The sequence below is a fragment of the Alosa alosa genome, chromosome 18 (genome assembly GCF_017589495.1).
Source record: "Alosa alosa isolate M-15738 ecotype Scorff River chromosome 18, AALO_Geno_1.1, whole genome shotgun sequence".
Lineage (NCBI taxonomy): Eukaryota > Metazoa > Chordata > Actinopteri > Clupeiformes > Clupeidae > Alosa > Alosa alosa.
In genome coordinates, this window is record NC_063206.1 from 21286618 (window position 1) to 21303447 (window position 16830).

Sequence of the window (16830 nt, forward strand, 5' to 3'; positions counted from 1 at the left end):
GTGTGTGCGTAGGTGTGTGTGTATGTGTGTCTGTGCATTTCAATCTCAAATGATATATACATGTGACATCTATAATATTTCTTTGTTTGTTATGTGTGTGTGTGAGTGCATGAAACGAGTGACAGTGGTACTGTATATGTATAAGTGCATACAAGTGGTTTCCATGTTTATGTGTGTGTGTGTGTGTGCCAACAGTAAGACTGTGAGGAGATGAGTGTGCACGTGCCTGAGTGTGTGTGTGTGTGTGTGTGTGTGTGTCGTCCCTGACCTGGTCACTGGGTAGCTGTTGGCCTTCACCCCCGCCCTGCTCTCTTTAACAGGCCATGAAGGGCCTCTTCAGCATGCCACCCAGGAGTCAGTGCTAAAGGCAGCGAGGGCCTGCCTGGAATATCCTTAACCACCACCCCCAACACACACACACACACACACACACACACACACACACACACACACACACAAACGTAGGAACATGTATACACATTTATACCCCCTACCATACCCCATACAAACACATAGACACAGAAACATACATATATACACACGCTCATACACACTTCTCCCAGCCTGTCACACACACACATGCATGCATTCATACACACACACACACACACAAACACATACCACACACAGTGTGAAGTGTAGAGCCTCCCGTGCCACTGTCTAATCTCCTGCTGCCAGTCACTCTCAGCTCTCAGGGTCCGAATCACTTACACCAACACACGCACACACACACACACACACACACACACACACACACACACACACACACACACACACACACACACACACACACACACACACACACACACACACACACACACAACACACGCACACGCACACGCACACGCACACGCACACTTTGTCATTTTTACCATATAGACATGAAATGGAATTGAAGGTGTTGACAGGAAAAAAAGGATTTTTCATTTTCATAAATGTATGAAATATTGTGTTGTGTCCACAAAAAAATACTGACAAACATTTCAAATCTGTTGTAAATATCTCCTTACCGGACCTTCTCAAAATGAATGCAGAAAGGGTTCCTCTCTGGACGTCTCGAATAGTTTGCAAACGGCTGGACAAACATCCATCCAGCAGAAGGCAAGACAAACTTCCAACAATGGCAACATGGTAGATGCTAAAACCATATTGTGTTACATGTTCATATGGAATACGTATTACTGACATGTGTTCAATTAAAAAAAATAGAAAAGAGAGGGAAAAAAAGAGAAGAAAAGCCACACACACATACATATCGGGGTGAGCCCTATGGGGAACGTGAAACAAGCGCTGGCTTTAAGTGTGGGAATAAGTTACAGTGTCTACGTCCAGGGCCTGGACTCATAAGCGCATGGCAGGGAAAGCAGGTCTCCTCCATATGGACAGCTGGTTTAGGAGGTCCTTAACAAGCTCGGTACCTGTGAAAGAGTTGCTCTCGGGCCCTCGCAGAACCGGCGCGAGAACAATGAAAGAGTGGAGACCTGTTAATAAGGTGCTTGAGTAAGCCCATAACTTTCTTTTTTACAGTAAAAAAAAACAAGAGAAGTCTATTTTTTTTGCCCTTTCTTTATCGCACGCCCACATGTTGGACACGGAGAAAAGGTTGAACAAGTGCCGAACTGATTTTTGTGTTTCCTGTTGTTCCTTATTTGTGCAGTTCTTGTTACATTTTAAAGACATTTTTCATAGGTAATAGCAATTAATTACATTATGAGGCGTGTAAAAAAGTTGTGCTTTTGCACACCTCCTTGGGACAGGTGTGTGACAGCGTCACCAATGTCAAAGAAAGTAGGAAGCTCCTGCACGCTGTCTTCATTTGCAATTGTACTAGTTTTTTATTGCAACGTTTCGGTCAGATGACCATCATCAGGCAATTGCAAATCAGGCATTATGAGACTCAGCCTCACCCTCAACTGTACCAATGACATGATATCAATCAAAATTACATTATCTCTGCTGCCTGACAGGGTTTGTTGCTGTGTTTGTGTGTTTGTATTCAAACTCAACATGAGATCCGTAAACAAAAGCAACGGCTGACACCGGAACCCAAACAAAAATATATGAGACACACCACATGAAACCCAAACAGCAACGGAACCGTTTCTTAATGATCCTTTAGGGCCATTCAGCCGCAGGCATTCTTCACATTCTGGATGGATCTGTTTCTCTACTGTCAGGCTCCTCACCATTAGTTTGTTTGTTTATCCATTTCCTTCCCTCCCTCCAATTAACATCTCACCCGCTCTCAGGGCACTGCTCTGTGTCTGTGTGTGTGTGTGATTGAGTGTGTGTGTGTGTGTGTGTTTGTGTGTGTGTGTGTGTGTGTGTGTGTGTGTGATTGAGTGTGTGTGTGTGTCGCTGTGACGCCTGTCCGTCACTCATGCCACCAGTGAAAAGGAGACTTTTAAGGAAAGGCCAGAACAATGCCAGGCCCCCCGGTCGGTCCAGTGCTGTGTGGTATTGGTACTCAAATGAGTTCGGTGTCCCTGGGGAGGGACAGCTTTTCTTGTGTGTGTGTGAGTGTGTGTGTGTGTGTGTGCCCCCCTCCTTACCCCACCCCGCACTTCTCCTCCCTGAGAGGCGAGTGATGCGTCAGACGCTGAGCAGCCTGTCGGAAAGAGCCGCCAGCCGTTTCCGTGGCGAGCCTCAGTCGGGGCTGGTGGGCTATCGCCACGCCGTCATTAGTGATGCAGGGGGGGATCCCCAAGGCGGATTGACAGGGATGGGATGGGCCAGGCCTAATGTTTGGAATGACGTCCCCCCAAACCCCTCCCCCCCCCCCACCCCTTCTGTCCTCCGCCTCCCCACCCCTCCTCTCTCGGCCTGGGCCCCTCTGGAAGATCCATCAGGCCTCACCAGCGAGCGGCAGGTAGTCCGCTCCCCGCCGCCTGGCACAGGGCCTGCTCTGCCCTCCTCTTAACCCTCAGAGCACCAGCATCCATCACAGGCTCTGCAGGGTCCCCCCCACACCTCCCCCTCCAGCCCTCAAAATCTCCCTCCCCATCCCCCTCCTCTCTCTCACTCTCTCCCTATCCAGTTCTCTCTATTCCTATTTTTCTCCTTCTCTCTGTTTCTCTCCCCCTTTTCTACTCTATCTGTCTCTCTTTAGGTCTCTCCACCTCCACTTCCCATCCCCTCTTTGGCCAGTCATGCAACCGCTTCTCTGTCTCCATTCATTTTTATTGCATTTTATTGCATTTCTCCTCCACTATTGTCATCTATCACCCTACATAACTCTTGTGGCCTTTCTTCACATTTTTTCCTTTCAGCATATTTGTCGGTCTTTCTCTCTTTGCCTTGCCTGTTTACCCCCCCCCCACCCCGCCCCGCCCCCATCACAATCTCCTCTTTGCTCCCTACAGATAAGTTCACTTATGGGTCCCTCCAGACCAGAAGCAAGTCATGGTTAAACACACAGCTTGACTGGGTTTGCTTTGCAAAGACAAACACCACCGCTATCCAGGTCCGGGACCTAAAAATAAATAAATAGATACACTTCCCTAACCAGTACTCAGCACAAAGACACAGGACAGTGATATATTTACACAACCAAGAAAAAAAAAATCAGCTCGATTTCAAGAGACACAGTTTCAAGACTAAAGCTATACGTAGCATAGATTTGAACAGTAACATTTTAACACACCTTGTAAAAGTCACCCTCAAAAAGACTCAGCATAGCGATTTACCCTTTATTTGGAGTTGTGTCTCCCATCGCCTGGCAACAGAGGCATGACTATTTTTCGCTCTGTCAGAAATCGCAGGCTGGCTAACACCTTGTCTTCATCAGACATGGTTGTCAACACGTCACAATAGTTATGTGGGTATCTGACATGTCGCCGGGTCAGGACAGCTCTTTCTCGGGTTTGCTGGCCACACCGACCCTCACCCAATCTCCCTAGGCCCCCTTGACTTGACCACTGACACCTTCAAGGGTAGAAGCTACACTGTGCAGTTCTGAACGAGACAGCTTAGATCTTACTACCCCAACTAGAGAGTAATTTACCCACTCAGACTGAATAGGAATTATTAACATGTTTATGTAGTAGAAAAAATGTCTCTTCTAACTGAAAGTCCTCAGAATCTTCTTGCCCTACTAGTATTCCATTGACGATTCCATTGATTCTTTGAGGATCCAGGTTTGATTTCTCCAAAGCAACCCATATGAAGAGAAAGACAAGAAAGATGAGGAAAACTGTAACTGTATTGAACTGTATTGTCTTGTGTGTTGGTATCTGTAGTCAAAAGTGTGTGTGTATGTACAGTATGTGTGTGAATGTGCCACTATATGGCAAAACACACATTTGCGTGTGTGCGTACATGTGTAAGTGTGTGCCTGTGTGCCTGTGTGTCCACATGTGAACATCTGACGTCAAACAGTACACACACACACACACACACACACACACACACACACACACACACACACATAAAGGTGAATGTGGAGAGTCACACATTCCAGTCAAGCGTCCAGGTATTTGCTGAGAGCAGCCATCTCCATCTCCATCCCAGCTCAGGTGTCCATGATGGTGTCCTAGTGTCCTCTGGACTGTCAGAGGCAGCTCCATTCCCCCAGTGGGCCGTGCAGGCACGGGTTAGCCAGGGAGCGGAGTGGAGCGGAGAGCTGGTAATGGCCAGGCCAGCCCTGCCCGAGGCTATGCAGAAGTGCTCAGCCGTGCACTGGGACTGTTGACTTTTCAATGGGCCATTAAAACACATCCTCCTCAATACAAAACATAACACATGGATCAAAAAAGAGAGAGGGAATAGAGAGAGAGAATAGAGAGAGAGAGAGAGAGTAATGGAGAGAGGACAGAAAGAGAGCCCCTTCCACCTCTTCTTTTAAAACACAGGAGGTGGAGGAAGAATGCTGGTGAGGTAGGGGAGATGCATGTGTGGGCTCTCTCCCTGCGCTGTGTTTGCTTTTGGGAGATGCTGTCAGACTTGAGCCCCCCTCACTCAAGAGAACCTGGGAGATGAAACAACGCGCCGTGTCTCCTGACCCTTCTACCTTCTCAGCTTGCTCACCCCACCCACGACGATGCTGTCCAGGTCTACTTCGAGCCCCCCCCCCACCACCACCACCACCACCACCACCATACCCCCACCATACCCCCACCATACACCCACCTTACACCCGACACTCACACCGTGACCACAGGGGCTAGGATCTTATGCATATGCGCTTCTGAACCAGCTGCTCATACTGCACATTCCCCCAAATCATTTGTCCATTTGTGCCCCGTTGGTATGCTATTGGAGTGTGATCTGCCAGCTGTATTACAGAAGAGAAGCATATGGATATACCGTGTCATGGCAGTGACAGTACACTCAATCATATTCCCCTCTCAGTTCGGTTCTCGAGCTCACTGGTGTCAAGGTGATTGGTCTGAAGAAACATGTCACTTTGAAGTGCTGACATGTTTAAAATGTACTCTCTGGGCAACTGATTAAATCTGTTTGAATCATCACTGAAGCTGCTTTTTTTCAGAACGTAAGAGCTTAATCATAGGTAGGCTTTCACCAGAGACTTTGAGGTTTCTCAAAGTTGTATTAATTTTCCTTTTCGTGTTCTGGACAATCCTTGGTTAGATCTTTGTGGCTCCCCCTTGTGGTAATTATTAGGTAATCATGGTTGTAACTGTCCGTGATAAAGCAGAGAAATAGGTGGTGTCTTGTAAGAGCACACACAGACTTTATTTATTTGATTATATAATACACAGCGTATGCTACTCTCCACCAAGTTTAGATAGGATAACCAGACTATCCAAAATGTCAGCTTTGCTATTAATCTTTATTCTTTGTCTATTGATACTGGAATATCAGATTTTATCTGTAAATTCCTTTAACAGCCAAAGTGATTGATCTGAAGGAAAAAGATTCAGGACTAACTGAAGTTCTTCTCTTGACTATGAAAGCCCAGCGCCGTGTGGTGATACCATGTCAGGTAGGCCTACATTTTAGCTCTGTCGACGGGCGTTGTCAACCGTGGATGTTAACCAATTGAATAGACTAGACTATCTGCAAAATGTCTGTATGCGCTATGACTATGACCTAATTAATGGTGGGCCATCAATAATGACCGAGGCCTTGATTAACGTTTTTGAACGGTTTCATAGAAGGTGTGGGTGGAGTGGCCTAAACGAGGACGAATCAAAGAGTTTATGCTTTGGAGTAAACAGACTGATTAATTTGTATACGTTCACATAAAAAAGCCCATTATGAGATGTGGAACCCAGTTTCAATTAATAGTACGTACACTGTTGTTTAGACTCGACTGGCATCATTTAGGCCATCATCTAAAGATAGCAAAGTGTGTTAAAACTAGTCTCTGCCAATCCCCTATCCTGAAACCAACACGCGTAATTGTCTGTTTTTTTGGCTAGTTAATGAACGTTGAGTGGCCGTAAGCGTAAGTTATCACTAAAGAGTAAAACATAGACTAAGTCGAGAAATGACTATAAGATGTGTCGTTCGTCTATGGGTTGATGGGAGGGGGCTGTTGTTTTTAAAACGCTAATCGTCTGTAATCCTTTTAATATGTCTCACACTTCTCCTTGGCAATACACAAGTCTTCAGAAAAGCCTGTTTTGAGGATTGCGACTAAGAAATTGCACCACTTTAGATGCGTATTTGAAATTCCCAAAGTTTTGCTAAAATGTTAATGTTATAAAGATAGTGGTGAAAATGTAAGCTTTTGTCCAATTTGAACCTCAGCGAGATCAAGACTGTCCCAGTTGATATGAAAAGCTTACCAAGAATAACTGTAAACCGACACAGAATTAGTGCGCATATCAGACATTCTAGGTGCGGTGGTTTTGCGCAGAAGTGTCATAGCGCCATGGGCTCCTCCTGCCTTCACTCAAGTGTTTCTCCTTCTCTCAGGTAAGGGTATATTTTAAAAGTAGGGGGAGGGGGGTTTTTGCTTTTGTTCTGTTGAAAAGGGGGTTTGTTCCTCCAGGATCGCCCTACCATCTTAACCAGGGGGTTGACACTGGCAATGGGTGTAGAGGAGGGGATAAGAGAGCGCAGTCAGTCCAGCACCAGCGTTTGCTAAGGACACACTACCACACCACCATCACCGCAAAGGGGATGCGCCAGTTCGCTTCCTCTGCTTGACTGTCAATCGGACATTCATCCCAGGACTCCAACCAAATTACTGAGTGGATAAGCCAGGGAAACGGCGTCAGAGAATCCACCTTGGAGATTTCTATACCGGCTTGCAAATATCGCTACTAATGTACAGTCTACCATCTCTGTGGACGACAGTGGACTTTATTTGTCTTTCCTTCAGACGCGCTTTTCTTTGACTTCCATATCAACACGAAAGCTCATTTACCAAAGCTCGACATGCACATTGCTTTGTCAATAAGTGCACTTAAACGTCCAGAGTGATGCAGCAACACTGACTGACTTGACTGACACTTGTTCAACAACAGTGTCCTAACTCGTGTTTGTATTTTTTCGGTGAGGACGTGGTCCTGGTCATGCCTCAGACAGCGTTTCTGCCATGAAATGTATTTGTTGCTCAAAGATATATCGATCGCGTCGGCGCAGGCTGTGAATTGGAGTTCACGGGAGAGTGTTTTAATAAAGGATATAAACAACAACTGCTGAGAGAGGGAAAAAAATCCTTCGAGGTCGTTTTGAATAAAATAAATACCCTCCGCTGATCGTCAGAATTTTATCAGCTAGGACAACCCCTTTTATCAACATGCGACTTATTCCTTCGCGACTGAGTTATCTGTGAGTACATATTTCCTGAAACCATCAAACGACTTCCCTTTGGAATAATTGTGTGCTATCTGTAGCCTAACTTGTGCTCGATCTCTTTTCCAGGTTCCTCCACCTTTTTGCGTTCTGCTACTACGCTCAGGTATGAAACTCTTCATTCTACAATACTTTTTTCTATACTGTAAAAATTCGCATGTTGGTAATCTTAATCAGGATTCATTATTAACTGGGTTTTGTATGCCACAAGTGTTATCGGTCTAATTACATTTCATTATCAGATGTAGGCTAATAGTTCAGTATTTGAGTGTGCTTATATTGGGCTCAAAAATATAGCCTCAGGCATGGACTTGTATCCTCTTGCTTAACATTCAAAATCATAAGTTAGACACAGCTATGGATAGAATTGTGAGGTCAAGGGGAGAAGAGGGGGCGAAAGGTGAGAGACTGCAGTGAATGTGTAGCACAGTTCACAGGGGTAAAGCTTCTCCACATGCGGAATACAGTAGCGGGGACAGCATACACATTAGTAGGCCTAATAACCCGCATACGTTTGTAGCAGACCGCTAGATTGTAGATTACAGAATGGCCTCAACATAGAAGGAAGTGGTGGTGCAATCCTTCTTTAAATTACCATGGGGGCTGGAGGATAAAGCTTAAAGTTACAATTATCTCTCGTATTCTGCATGTGGTGACAGAATGGACTGACTGTATTTGTTGACAACTATGGTTTGACCCGCCCCAAAACACGTTTGGAGGGTTGTATATTTAAAGTTTGAAATTCAACCAAGACTGCGGTAAGGGCAGACTAGTCGAATCAGTACAGGTAGCCGACACTATAGAGTCGCTGCGTTATCGTTGCTTCTTATTCTCCCAGATGTTGCGCAAGGAGATATCTTAGGTTGTAATTGTCACAGCTGTTTTCATGATCTCATAGAGGCTAGAAGATAATTTTACATTCTATTGTAAGTCTACACTTACTCGCCGTGGATAGTTTATAATTATGTTTACAATTAATTTAAAATAAAAGCATGAAATGAAGCGGATATAGAACAAAATTAATTCATAAATAATCCGGAAAATTTAAGAAATGTATGCAGGTATATTGACTGTGTTATATTTAATTTCTGACAGGTAACCATTCAGTCCCCGCCTAATTTTACACAGCATGTGAGTGAACAAAGTAAAGTGACGGACCGGGTAAGCAGGAGACTCATTCGGACCTACCAGCTTTACAGCCGAACCAGCGGCAAACATGTCCAGGTACTGGCGAACAGGAAAATCAACGCCATGGCGGATGATGGGGACGTTCATGGTAAGAATCAATGGCTTATACATTAGTTTTGCTGTAGAAATATGACGTATGATTTGCAGTTCCAACTACATTTTTAACTAAATCAAAACAACATAAAGGCCTACTGCTGTTGCATGCCAAAATTTCCAGTTCTGAGTAAAGAGTTGTGTTTTACATATTTATGACAGCTGGCCGATGCTATACAGAGCCTGATTTAAAGCTTTATTTTGATACGTGCGCATTAAACATTTGTGGCGTGTCTGATGGAAATAGTTTGGCAGTTGGTGTCAGCTGGTAAAGTTAAAAAGAAGCTGTGGAGTGCAAAAAATGTCAAATGGATTCTAGATTGTTCTGAAGGTGATTCTCAGGAGAGTCCCGTATGTCTGGAAGAACCATTAGAACTCATCTTACTTACCGGCTGAACATTTCCTGAAGAACGTTCCCTCCCTTTTTGAGCAGTTCTTGGATTTAAAAAAAACCTCGCCTGACCATATTGTAACATCCACTTTTTACATTTCGCACACATTTACATTTTTTTGTAAATTCCTGTCATAGACCTTATCCATCCTGTGTGAAGACGCGCGTTTTTACTATTTGCATTCTATGATGGAGCCTATAACTTTTAAAAATTTTGCCATGGGCATATTTATGTTTTGTATTGACAACAATTGACATTAAATTGTAACACTCACAATGTATAAAAAATATGATAGGAATAAAATATTTCACATGAATAGGTGATCTAATACTTCACAGGATGGAGAACATGCTGAAAAAATGAATGAAAAATTCATATCTCACATTAGCCTAAATGAATGTGGAAATATTAGGCTACAATTGGACTGGACATCTTTTGGCCTCAGCAGCAGTGTCTCAGTGGTTCACTGTGGTGAACAGCCTTCATATGGCAGCTCCCTATCCTATCGACCTCCCTGTCCTGGGCATTCGCTGTGTAGAGGCATTTCAGTGTGGTTGATCATGAACAAATTCCCCAGACCCCCTCCTACCCTCCACCTCTGCCCCCCATCACCACCCACTCTCTTTGGCAGGGAGGCTTGGGTGACATCCGTGTCACCTGAGCATGCTGCAGTGGGGCTGGAGAGTGTGTGGCTAGTGCCTGGGTGCTGATCTGGGCTTGTGGTGAGGCTGCTCACCAGCAGGCTATCTGACTCCCCTCCATTTGAACCGTAACTCTTTACGATCGCTAAGCGCAGGGGAGAAAAATCAAAAGATGGGGCGGCCTGTGTGAGCGGCACTTTGACTCCAGGCCAGGCAGAGTGGAAGCCTTGCTGGTGGTTAAATGAAAATTGCACATCCTTTTTTTTTTTTACACAGGACTCTTCATGTCAGGGCTATTTGATGGGGAGTGATGATAGTTTGGTTTAAACTGACACCCCTGCTGTCATCTCTGGATATGAAGTGGAAGTTTTAAGAGCATTTTTGCTTTTAGACATTTACATTTCACTCTGCAGTCCACAGTACACCACAATTGTAAACCCAAACTCTATTGGATATTGCTGAGGGGTTTTATATATGAATTCTTGCTTTGGTTGGTTGTTTGGGAACTGAGTTAGGTCATACGCATGTTTTTGATGAATGCTCCTCAAGGAATTGTAGGATTTTGTGGCATCAATGCCCCAAAAGCTAGAATTTTGGGCAGACATTGATACACAGCTGCACAGCTGAATGTACTGTGCTGTGTATGCGTGAAGTATACTCAGATTTATAAGAGAACTAATAGTCCTTCCAGGACATCTTCTTTCTTTCTGAAAGAATCAAGGTACACATGTTTTTATCATTTTGCCAGAATTTAAGCTTGCATAAATCCTCAGAAATAGTCCCAAAAGGTTTAGTGTATGTGCCCCTGCATTTGTGCACGTGTGTGCATGTGTGTGTGTGTGTGTGTGTGTGTGTGTGTGTGTGTTTATGTGTGTGCGTGTGTGCGCGCACACACACATGTATGCATGTATGTGCATTTGTGTCTGCAAGGGTTCATGCCTCAAGGAATCGTTGGCTTGCAGTGTAGGTGGGTCTCTAATGAGAGAAATAGCGGCCGCAAAATTACAGCTCCCTCCAAATATGCTGCCTTTGTCCAGCAGTTGACTGCATTACCTCCAGATCAATCCTCCAGGTAGTTAATAAAATGACCTTTTTGTTTCCAACAGCTAAACTCATTGTGGAGACAGACACATTTGGAAGTCGAGTTCGCATCAAAGGAGCAGAGACAGGCCTCTACATCTGCATGAACCGCAAGGGGAAGCTGATTGGCAAGGTAAAGGGAAAATGTCATATAGTTTTTGTTATCGCTGCAATTCAGTATTGGTTATTGCTCTGCGCTTGAGAATCCGCTGCTCTTTAGTTCAGATATCTGTTGCAGGCAGCAGGGAGTTTTGCAGCAAGCCTGGGCCAATATGCAATTTTTACAAAGACAATATGTGTCAGAATGAGCAACAATTAAGCAAAACTAACTAGCCATTTTGTCTATGACTAAACGATGAAGTATGGTTTCTATCTTCTGCAATCTGTAAAAAACAAACACTGGATCATAAATAAACAAAAACAAAATCATCAGGGTTCTCTCTGGCCATCCCCAAATGAAGCTTTAGGGTTTGTCATACTATCTACAGTAGCTTCTCTTAGCTCCTTTCCCTGTATGTGTGATGGAGTGTGAGGAATAGGATCTTTCCTCCTTTTTTAGCCGTCCGTTGTCGCTCCAAGGGTAGATTTGTGCCTCCTTCTCGCTGTGCGCGGTAATAAAGTGGGATCCGTGCTCTGCCCCCTCCTCCTAGCACCCTGCCATGTGGACCATCTGCTTGGCATCCTGATCTTATGCTATCCGACATATTGGCTGCCCAACGACAGCCTGCATGGAAGAGGGAGAGAGAGAGAGAGAGAGAGAGAGAGAGGGTTGGAAGGAGAAAGGTTTTTTTTTTGTTTGTGTTTGTTTTTTCCCCCCGCTGGTGGAGATGAGTGCAGTTTTTTTCATTCCAGGTCCCCTGGGTTTGAGTTTTATTTTTAAACAGGCCGTTTTGTTAAGAGGTTGCAGATAGGATTGCACTCTTGGTTTGGCCCCTTCAAACAGTGATGGGCTGCTGATTTGGCAGGTTGGAAGGAGTGAGAGGAGCTGGGTGTAGGATGTGGGATTTCAGTGGTGGTAAGAATCATAAAGAATCATTAGGTTATTTATTGGCGGAATGGAAAGAAGACCAGATGAATATTGACATTTTTACTTTCATCCATCCAATTCATCCAAATACAATCCCATCAAATTAGTAATAATTGTAGGTTGACCAATTAGAACATCCAGCGGAAGCTAAGAGTCTGAGTATAGGTACTGCTTAATTTCAATTGTATAAATCTCTCTGAGGCGAGACTAGATATTGGCTTGTAGTGTGATTTATATGTCTATGTGTAATCACTTGATCTTATGATGTATTGATATTCAAGTCATGCACCTCAAAAGAGCTGGTGGTGTATTCGACCATGAAAAGCGCACTGTCATAAATACATCCAGATTTTTTACGCATCGGCCATAAAGAATTAAAACTCAAGGCACCCACCAAAATATTTCCCCCTCCTATGCCAAGCCTTAAACTATTGACCCATGAGCGGCTAGTGCTGGAAGAAACGATTTATCTCGGAGGATGGATCCGCGTCTGTGTTTACTGAAGAGGGAAAGTCATTGGTTACTGCTGTCATTTCCTTCTGCCTTGATCTTGGAGTATAATGACTTAAGCATATGCCTTGTGCGTGTGGGGGGAGTCAGTGCGATTGTAAACTAGGACAGGCTCTGTATAGTTCTTCTTGATAGATTCGATTTTTCCCATCAATAAATTTAAATATTACCCCCTCCCCACAATACCGCCATTCACTTTTTTTTAAAATTTCCATTCTATTGTCACAATTCAAAATACCCTCTTAAGATGAGAAAAATGGAACAAATTGTAATGTCTTTGTCCTCTGTGGTTTACGTGTTTGTAGAGAAATGGACAGGGGAAGGACTGTATCTTCACCGAGATCGTCCTGGAGAATAACTACACGGCGCTGCAGAACGCCAAGTTTGACGGCTGGTACATGGCTTTCACGCGCAGGGGAAGGCCCAGGAAAGGCTCCAAGACCCGGCAGCACCAGCGCGAGGTCCACTTCATGAAGCGCCTGCCCAAGGGACACCACATCACGGAGCAGCGGCCGTTTGAGTTCATCAACTTCCCCTTCAATAAAAGGACTAAACGCACACGCTACTCACGAGAGCGCTGATGACCAAGGAAAGAGGAAGAAACGATAGCTGAGAACGATAGAGTGAGAGAGAGAGAGGGAGGGGGGAGTGAGAAAAAAAGACTGAATGGACAGAAGTTCTCCACCTCCTCTTCCTCCTCTTCCACTCATGGACTTCTAGAAACAGTTTTGTACTGAGCATTAATATACCTAACAATTAGTTTTTATAATTTTCCAGAAAGCAAAAAAATTAGAAAAAAAGTGGGATAAATGAAATCTATTTTTGTACTCCAGACTTTTAGTACTGACCTGTGTAAAATGTTTTAGAGAATGGTGCATAAGACTCATTGGACATGCAATGAGAGCTGGCGTTTTGGTAGTGCGGGACTTTATCTCTGTGTTTTGTTTTGTTTTGTTTTGTTTTTCGGACAGTTCAGAGTTTGTACTTTTCACAATGCTGCTTTTTGGGAGATTGGAAGAGCCTAAGAGAACGCACTGACAGTATGAGAGATGTGTCTTTTCAAACTCTCTTATACACAAACTCACGCATGTAAAAACACACACACACACACATACTGACACACTGACACGCACCTACATAGTAACACAGACTAATGCATTTCCTGCACACATGCAAGCACACCCCTACACATCCACATATACCATGGGCTCCTCTAAACCTCCCAGTGATTAGACACCCTACTCATCTCTGAATAACCTCCCGGCTTCTGGAACTTTCTTGAGACGGACACAGTAAAAGCAGACCGAGCTTTAAAGACACATTGTTATGGCAGCTAAAGGTTTATGATCACAGGTTTCCTGGGTTTAACTGTAAATTGGAGGTGTATAAATGTGTCATTTGAAATGTAGGAAACCCTTTGTTCTTCGTTGCATTTTGTTTGTATGTTTTTTATACATATATAAATATATTTTTATTTGAGGATGTGTAAAATAATTTTAATGATGGAAATATTTATTTAAAAAGGTGTAATAAATTTACATTAGAATACTGAAATGTTTTGGTCCTTTCACTAGTATTCTGGTTGTGCTGTTCTCCAGTGGATCTTTGAGAGGAGAAACATCTTTCCTGACCTTGTCTTCTACTATTCCATTGTTTAGTTTAATTTTGGGGTAAACATAAGCACATGTAAATAAACAAATATAAATATCTGACAATCTACAACTGGAAGCTGATATCGATGCAACCCCAAACCTAAACTCCTCTGATCTATAACTTGCCTTATTCAAACAAGCTTCTCATCCTTACCCTTGAATACAGTGCAATCCAAAACATTCACATGCACTTACATGTTCTAATTCCTTGAGTGAAAAAAAATTGGGGGTGTTTCTGTTCTGAGAGGGATACTGATCTTTGGCTCGGGATCTGTTTGTGATGGCAAGGGCCAGGCCCCAAGCCCACGGGGAGAGGCCCTGTGGGAGGACTGCAGTCAGCTGGCCAGACCTGCTTGGCCTCCGCTCTCTGCACTGGACAGGCTGCAGTGGCTCCATCTCAGTGTTTCCCTCTCAGCAGCAGACAGGTGGTTTTCTTAAAGCAGCACCATGCATGGAAGAATTTATATTTAATATGCAAAACAATTTAGTGCTAAGACGATACCCAGTTTGTCAAAAGCCGACTAAATAGGTCAAGATCCTACCCGATCAAGAACGCTACGTAGTGCAATATCAAGCATCCATGTACACATAATTGCCAATGTCAGAGACCTTCCATATAAGTCACTGTAGCATCAAAATGAGTTTGAAGGTATAGGTTTCTAAACTTTAGCATCTTGTAGCTTTCAATGGCTTCTGCCACTGGAATGTAATAGATATCCTCCTCCAGAGCAGAGCCAGGTAAGGGCCAGCTCTGGGCCAAAGGTGGACACCGCCTGGGGGCTTAATCTGATTGGAAAGCTGAGGGTCGCTCTAAAGAGGGTTGTATTTGCTCACAGGGCCCTCAGGAGTGGGAAGCCAAAGATTGAGTGTGTGTGTGTGTGTGTGTGTGTGTGCACGTGCTTCTGTTTGTGTTAGTGTTTAGAGAAGCTTTTTGGCAAAAAGACTATGTTTGACCTTTGTCTCTGAAGCATTGGGTTTGGTCCTCCTAAACAAACACATGCTTACCTATCCCCTTACAACCTTTATCCACCAAGATTACAAGTACAGGTCTAGAGGCCTGTGTTCTCAGCATCAAGTCTAAGCACAAAGCAATATCTCACACTTGACAACTCAAATTCACCATAATTGGTCTTAGTTCCTGGAAACCCAGCAATCTATTCTTCTTCTCTGCTCCCCTCTCTCTCTCTCTCCCTCTCTCTCTCTGTCAATGCAATCAGTGGTGTGTCAGGCCTTTTTCTGCTGGTTTATTATACATGTATTCTAAATACCTTTGCACTTCTGTTATTTTTGCAGCAGTCCGCCATGTGGTCAGCCCCATGTTGTGCTGGTAGCTGACCCCCAGGGTTTAGGGTCAGACTGTAGGAGAGGTAGGGGACCCAGCTGGGTTTTCTGGAGCAGGGTGGGGGTGGAGGGTGATGCTATTCTCCACTAATTTGTCCAATTCTGCCGAACAGAATACAGCCCAACAGAGCCCAGTTCAATCCAGTTCTGTCTGACCCAGTCTGCCAGGATATAGCGCTTCGTATGTTGGTCATGCAAAAAGTCCAACTAATTGAGTAAACTGTGTAGCATCCCTATACGTGTCAACATTATTGGGCATGTTGACGAAAAGAAATGTGAATAAGCACAAAAGTTAGAATATTTCTTTCTTTTTGAAGTAAATAAAATGTATGAAATTACTGACTTACTCTTTCCTTGACTTACATTCTTATCTGTACCTTTGGCTATCCATTCATTCATGTCATTGTTGAGAGTTTTTTTCTGGTTTTACTGGCCATGACTATAAAGTTGTAGAGGACCTGGAGAAGTGAGTAAAGTTGTGGGAAAAATCACACCTTTAGTGCAGCTTGCCATGCAAATGAGAAGCAATTGCAGAGAGAGAAAGAGAGAGATGGAGAGAGAGAGAGAGAGAGAGCACAACATTGCTTTCATCCATTTTATTGAACTGCAACCGTCATCCTTAACCCCTCATAGACAAACAGAGCTACCTTCTTAATTTGCTTTGGGAGCAATTTAGACTTGTGCAAGGCCCCCTGCTGAAGTCACAGAGTGGCAGGGGGCAAAGGAGTGGATGACCCTGGCTCTTAACTGGGTTGGCCTTACACTCTGACAAACTAGCACTGGTCATAAAATCACTCCTACAAACACAAAACTAACAGAAAGACTTGATGTGAAGGGATCCCCATACATTTTTGTTTGCTGCTTGAATCTAGATTTGGAATTTGTTCAGCATTCTCAGGAGTCCCAGGAATGTGTAGTGCTTGAACGAGAGCTAGTAGTTTAAATCATAATTGTGCAACTTCAGGGGGATTTAAAGGATTTATGATAACACTAAATACAACAGATATCGATTGCATTTGTCAAAACATTGTCATTGCATTTTACAGATGTTTATCCTTATTGCATGATTATGTCAGCCCACACACATAAGAAGAACATTATTTGTACAGTAGTATTATTTGTATAATTTGGATTTAGAT

General features: G+C 43.8%; 1 protein-coding gene across 1 annotated transcript; it reads left to right on the forward strand.

Moving 5' to 3' along the window:
- Positions 1–6727: 6727 nt before the first annotated feature.
- On the forward strand, positions 6728–14199 carry fgf8a (fibroblast growth factor 8a). The gene is made up of 5 exons (XM_048269444.1): positions 6728–7743; positions 7837–7873; positions 8863–9043; positions 11188–11294; positions 13004–14199. Exons 1-5 carry the CDS (start codon positions 7712–7714, stop codon positions 13277–13279), a joined length of 633 nt encoding a protein of 210 aa, XP_048125401.1. The 5' UTR covers positions 6728–7711; the 3' UTR covers positions 13280–14199.
- Positions 14200–16830: the final 2631 nt, after the last annotated feature.

Coding starts and splice junctions, on each gene's coding strand:
- fgf8a (XM_048269444.1), top strand. CDS start 7,712: ATGCGACTTATTCCTTCGCGACTGAGTTATCT. Junction 7,744..7,836: donor CCTTCGCGACTGAGTTATCT/GTGAGTACATAT, acceptor TCTCTTTTCCAG/GTTCCTCCACCTTTTTGCGT. Junction 7,874..8,862: donor CGTTCTGCTACTACGCTCAG/GTATGAAACTCT, acceptor AATTTCTGACAG/GTAACCATTCAGTCCCCGCC.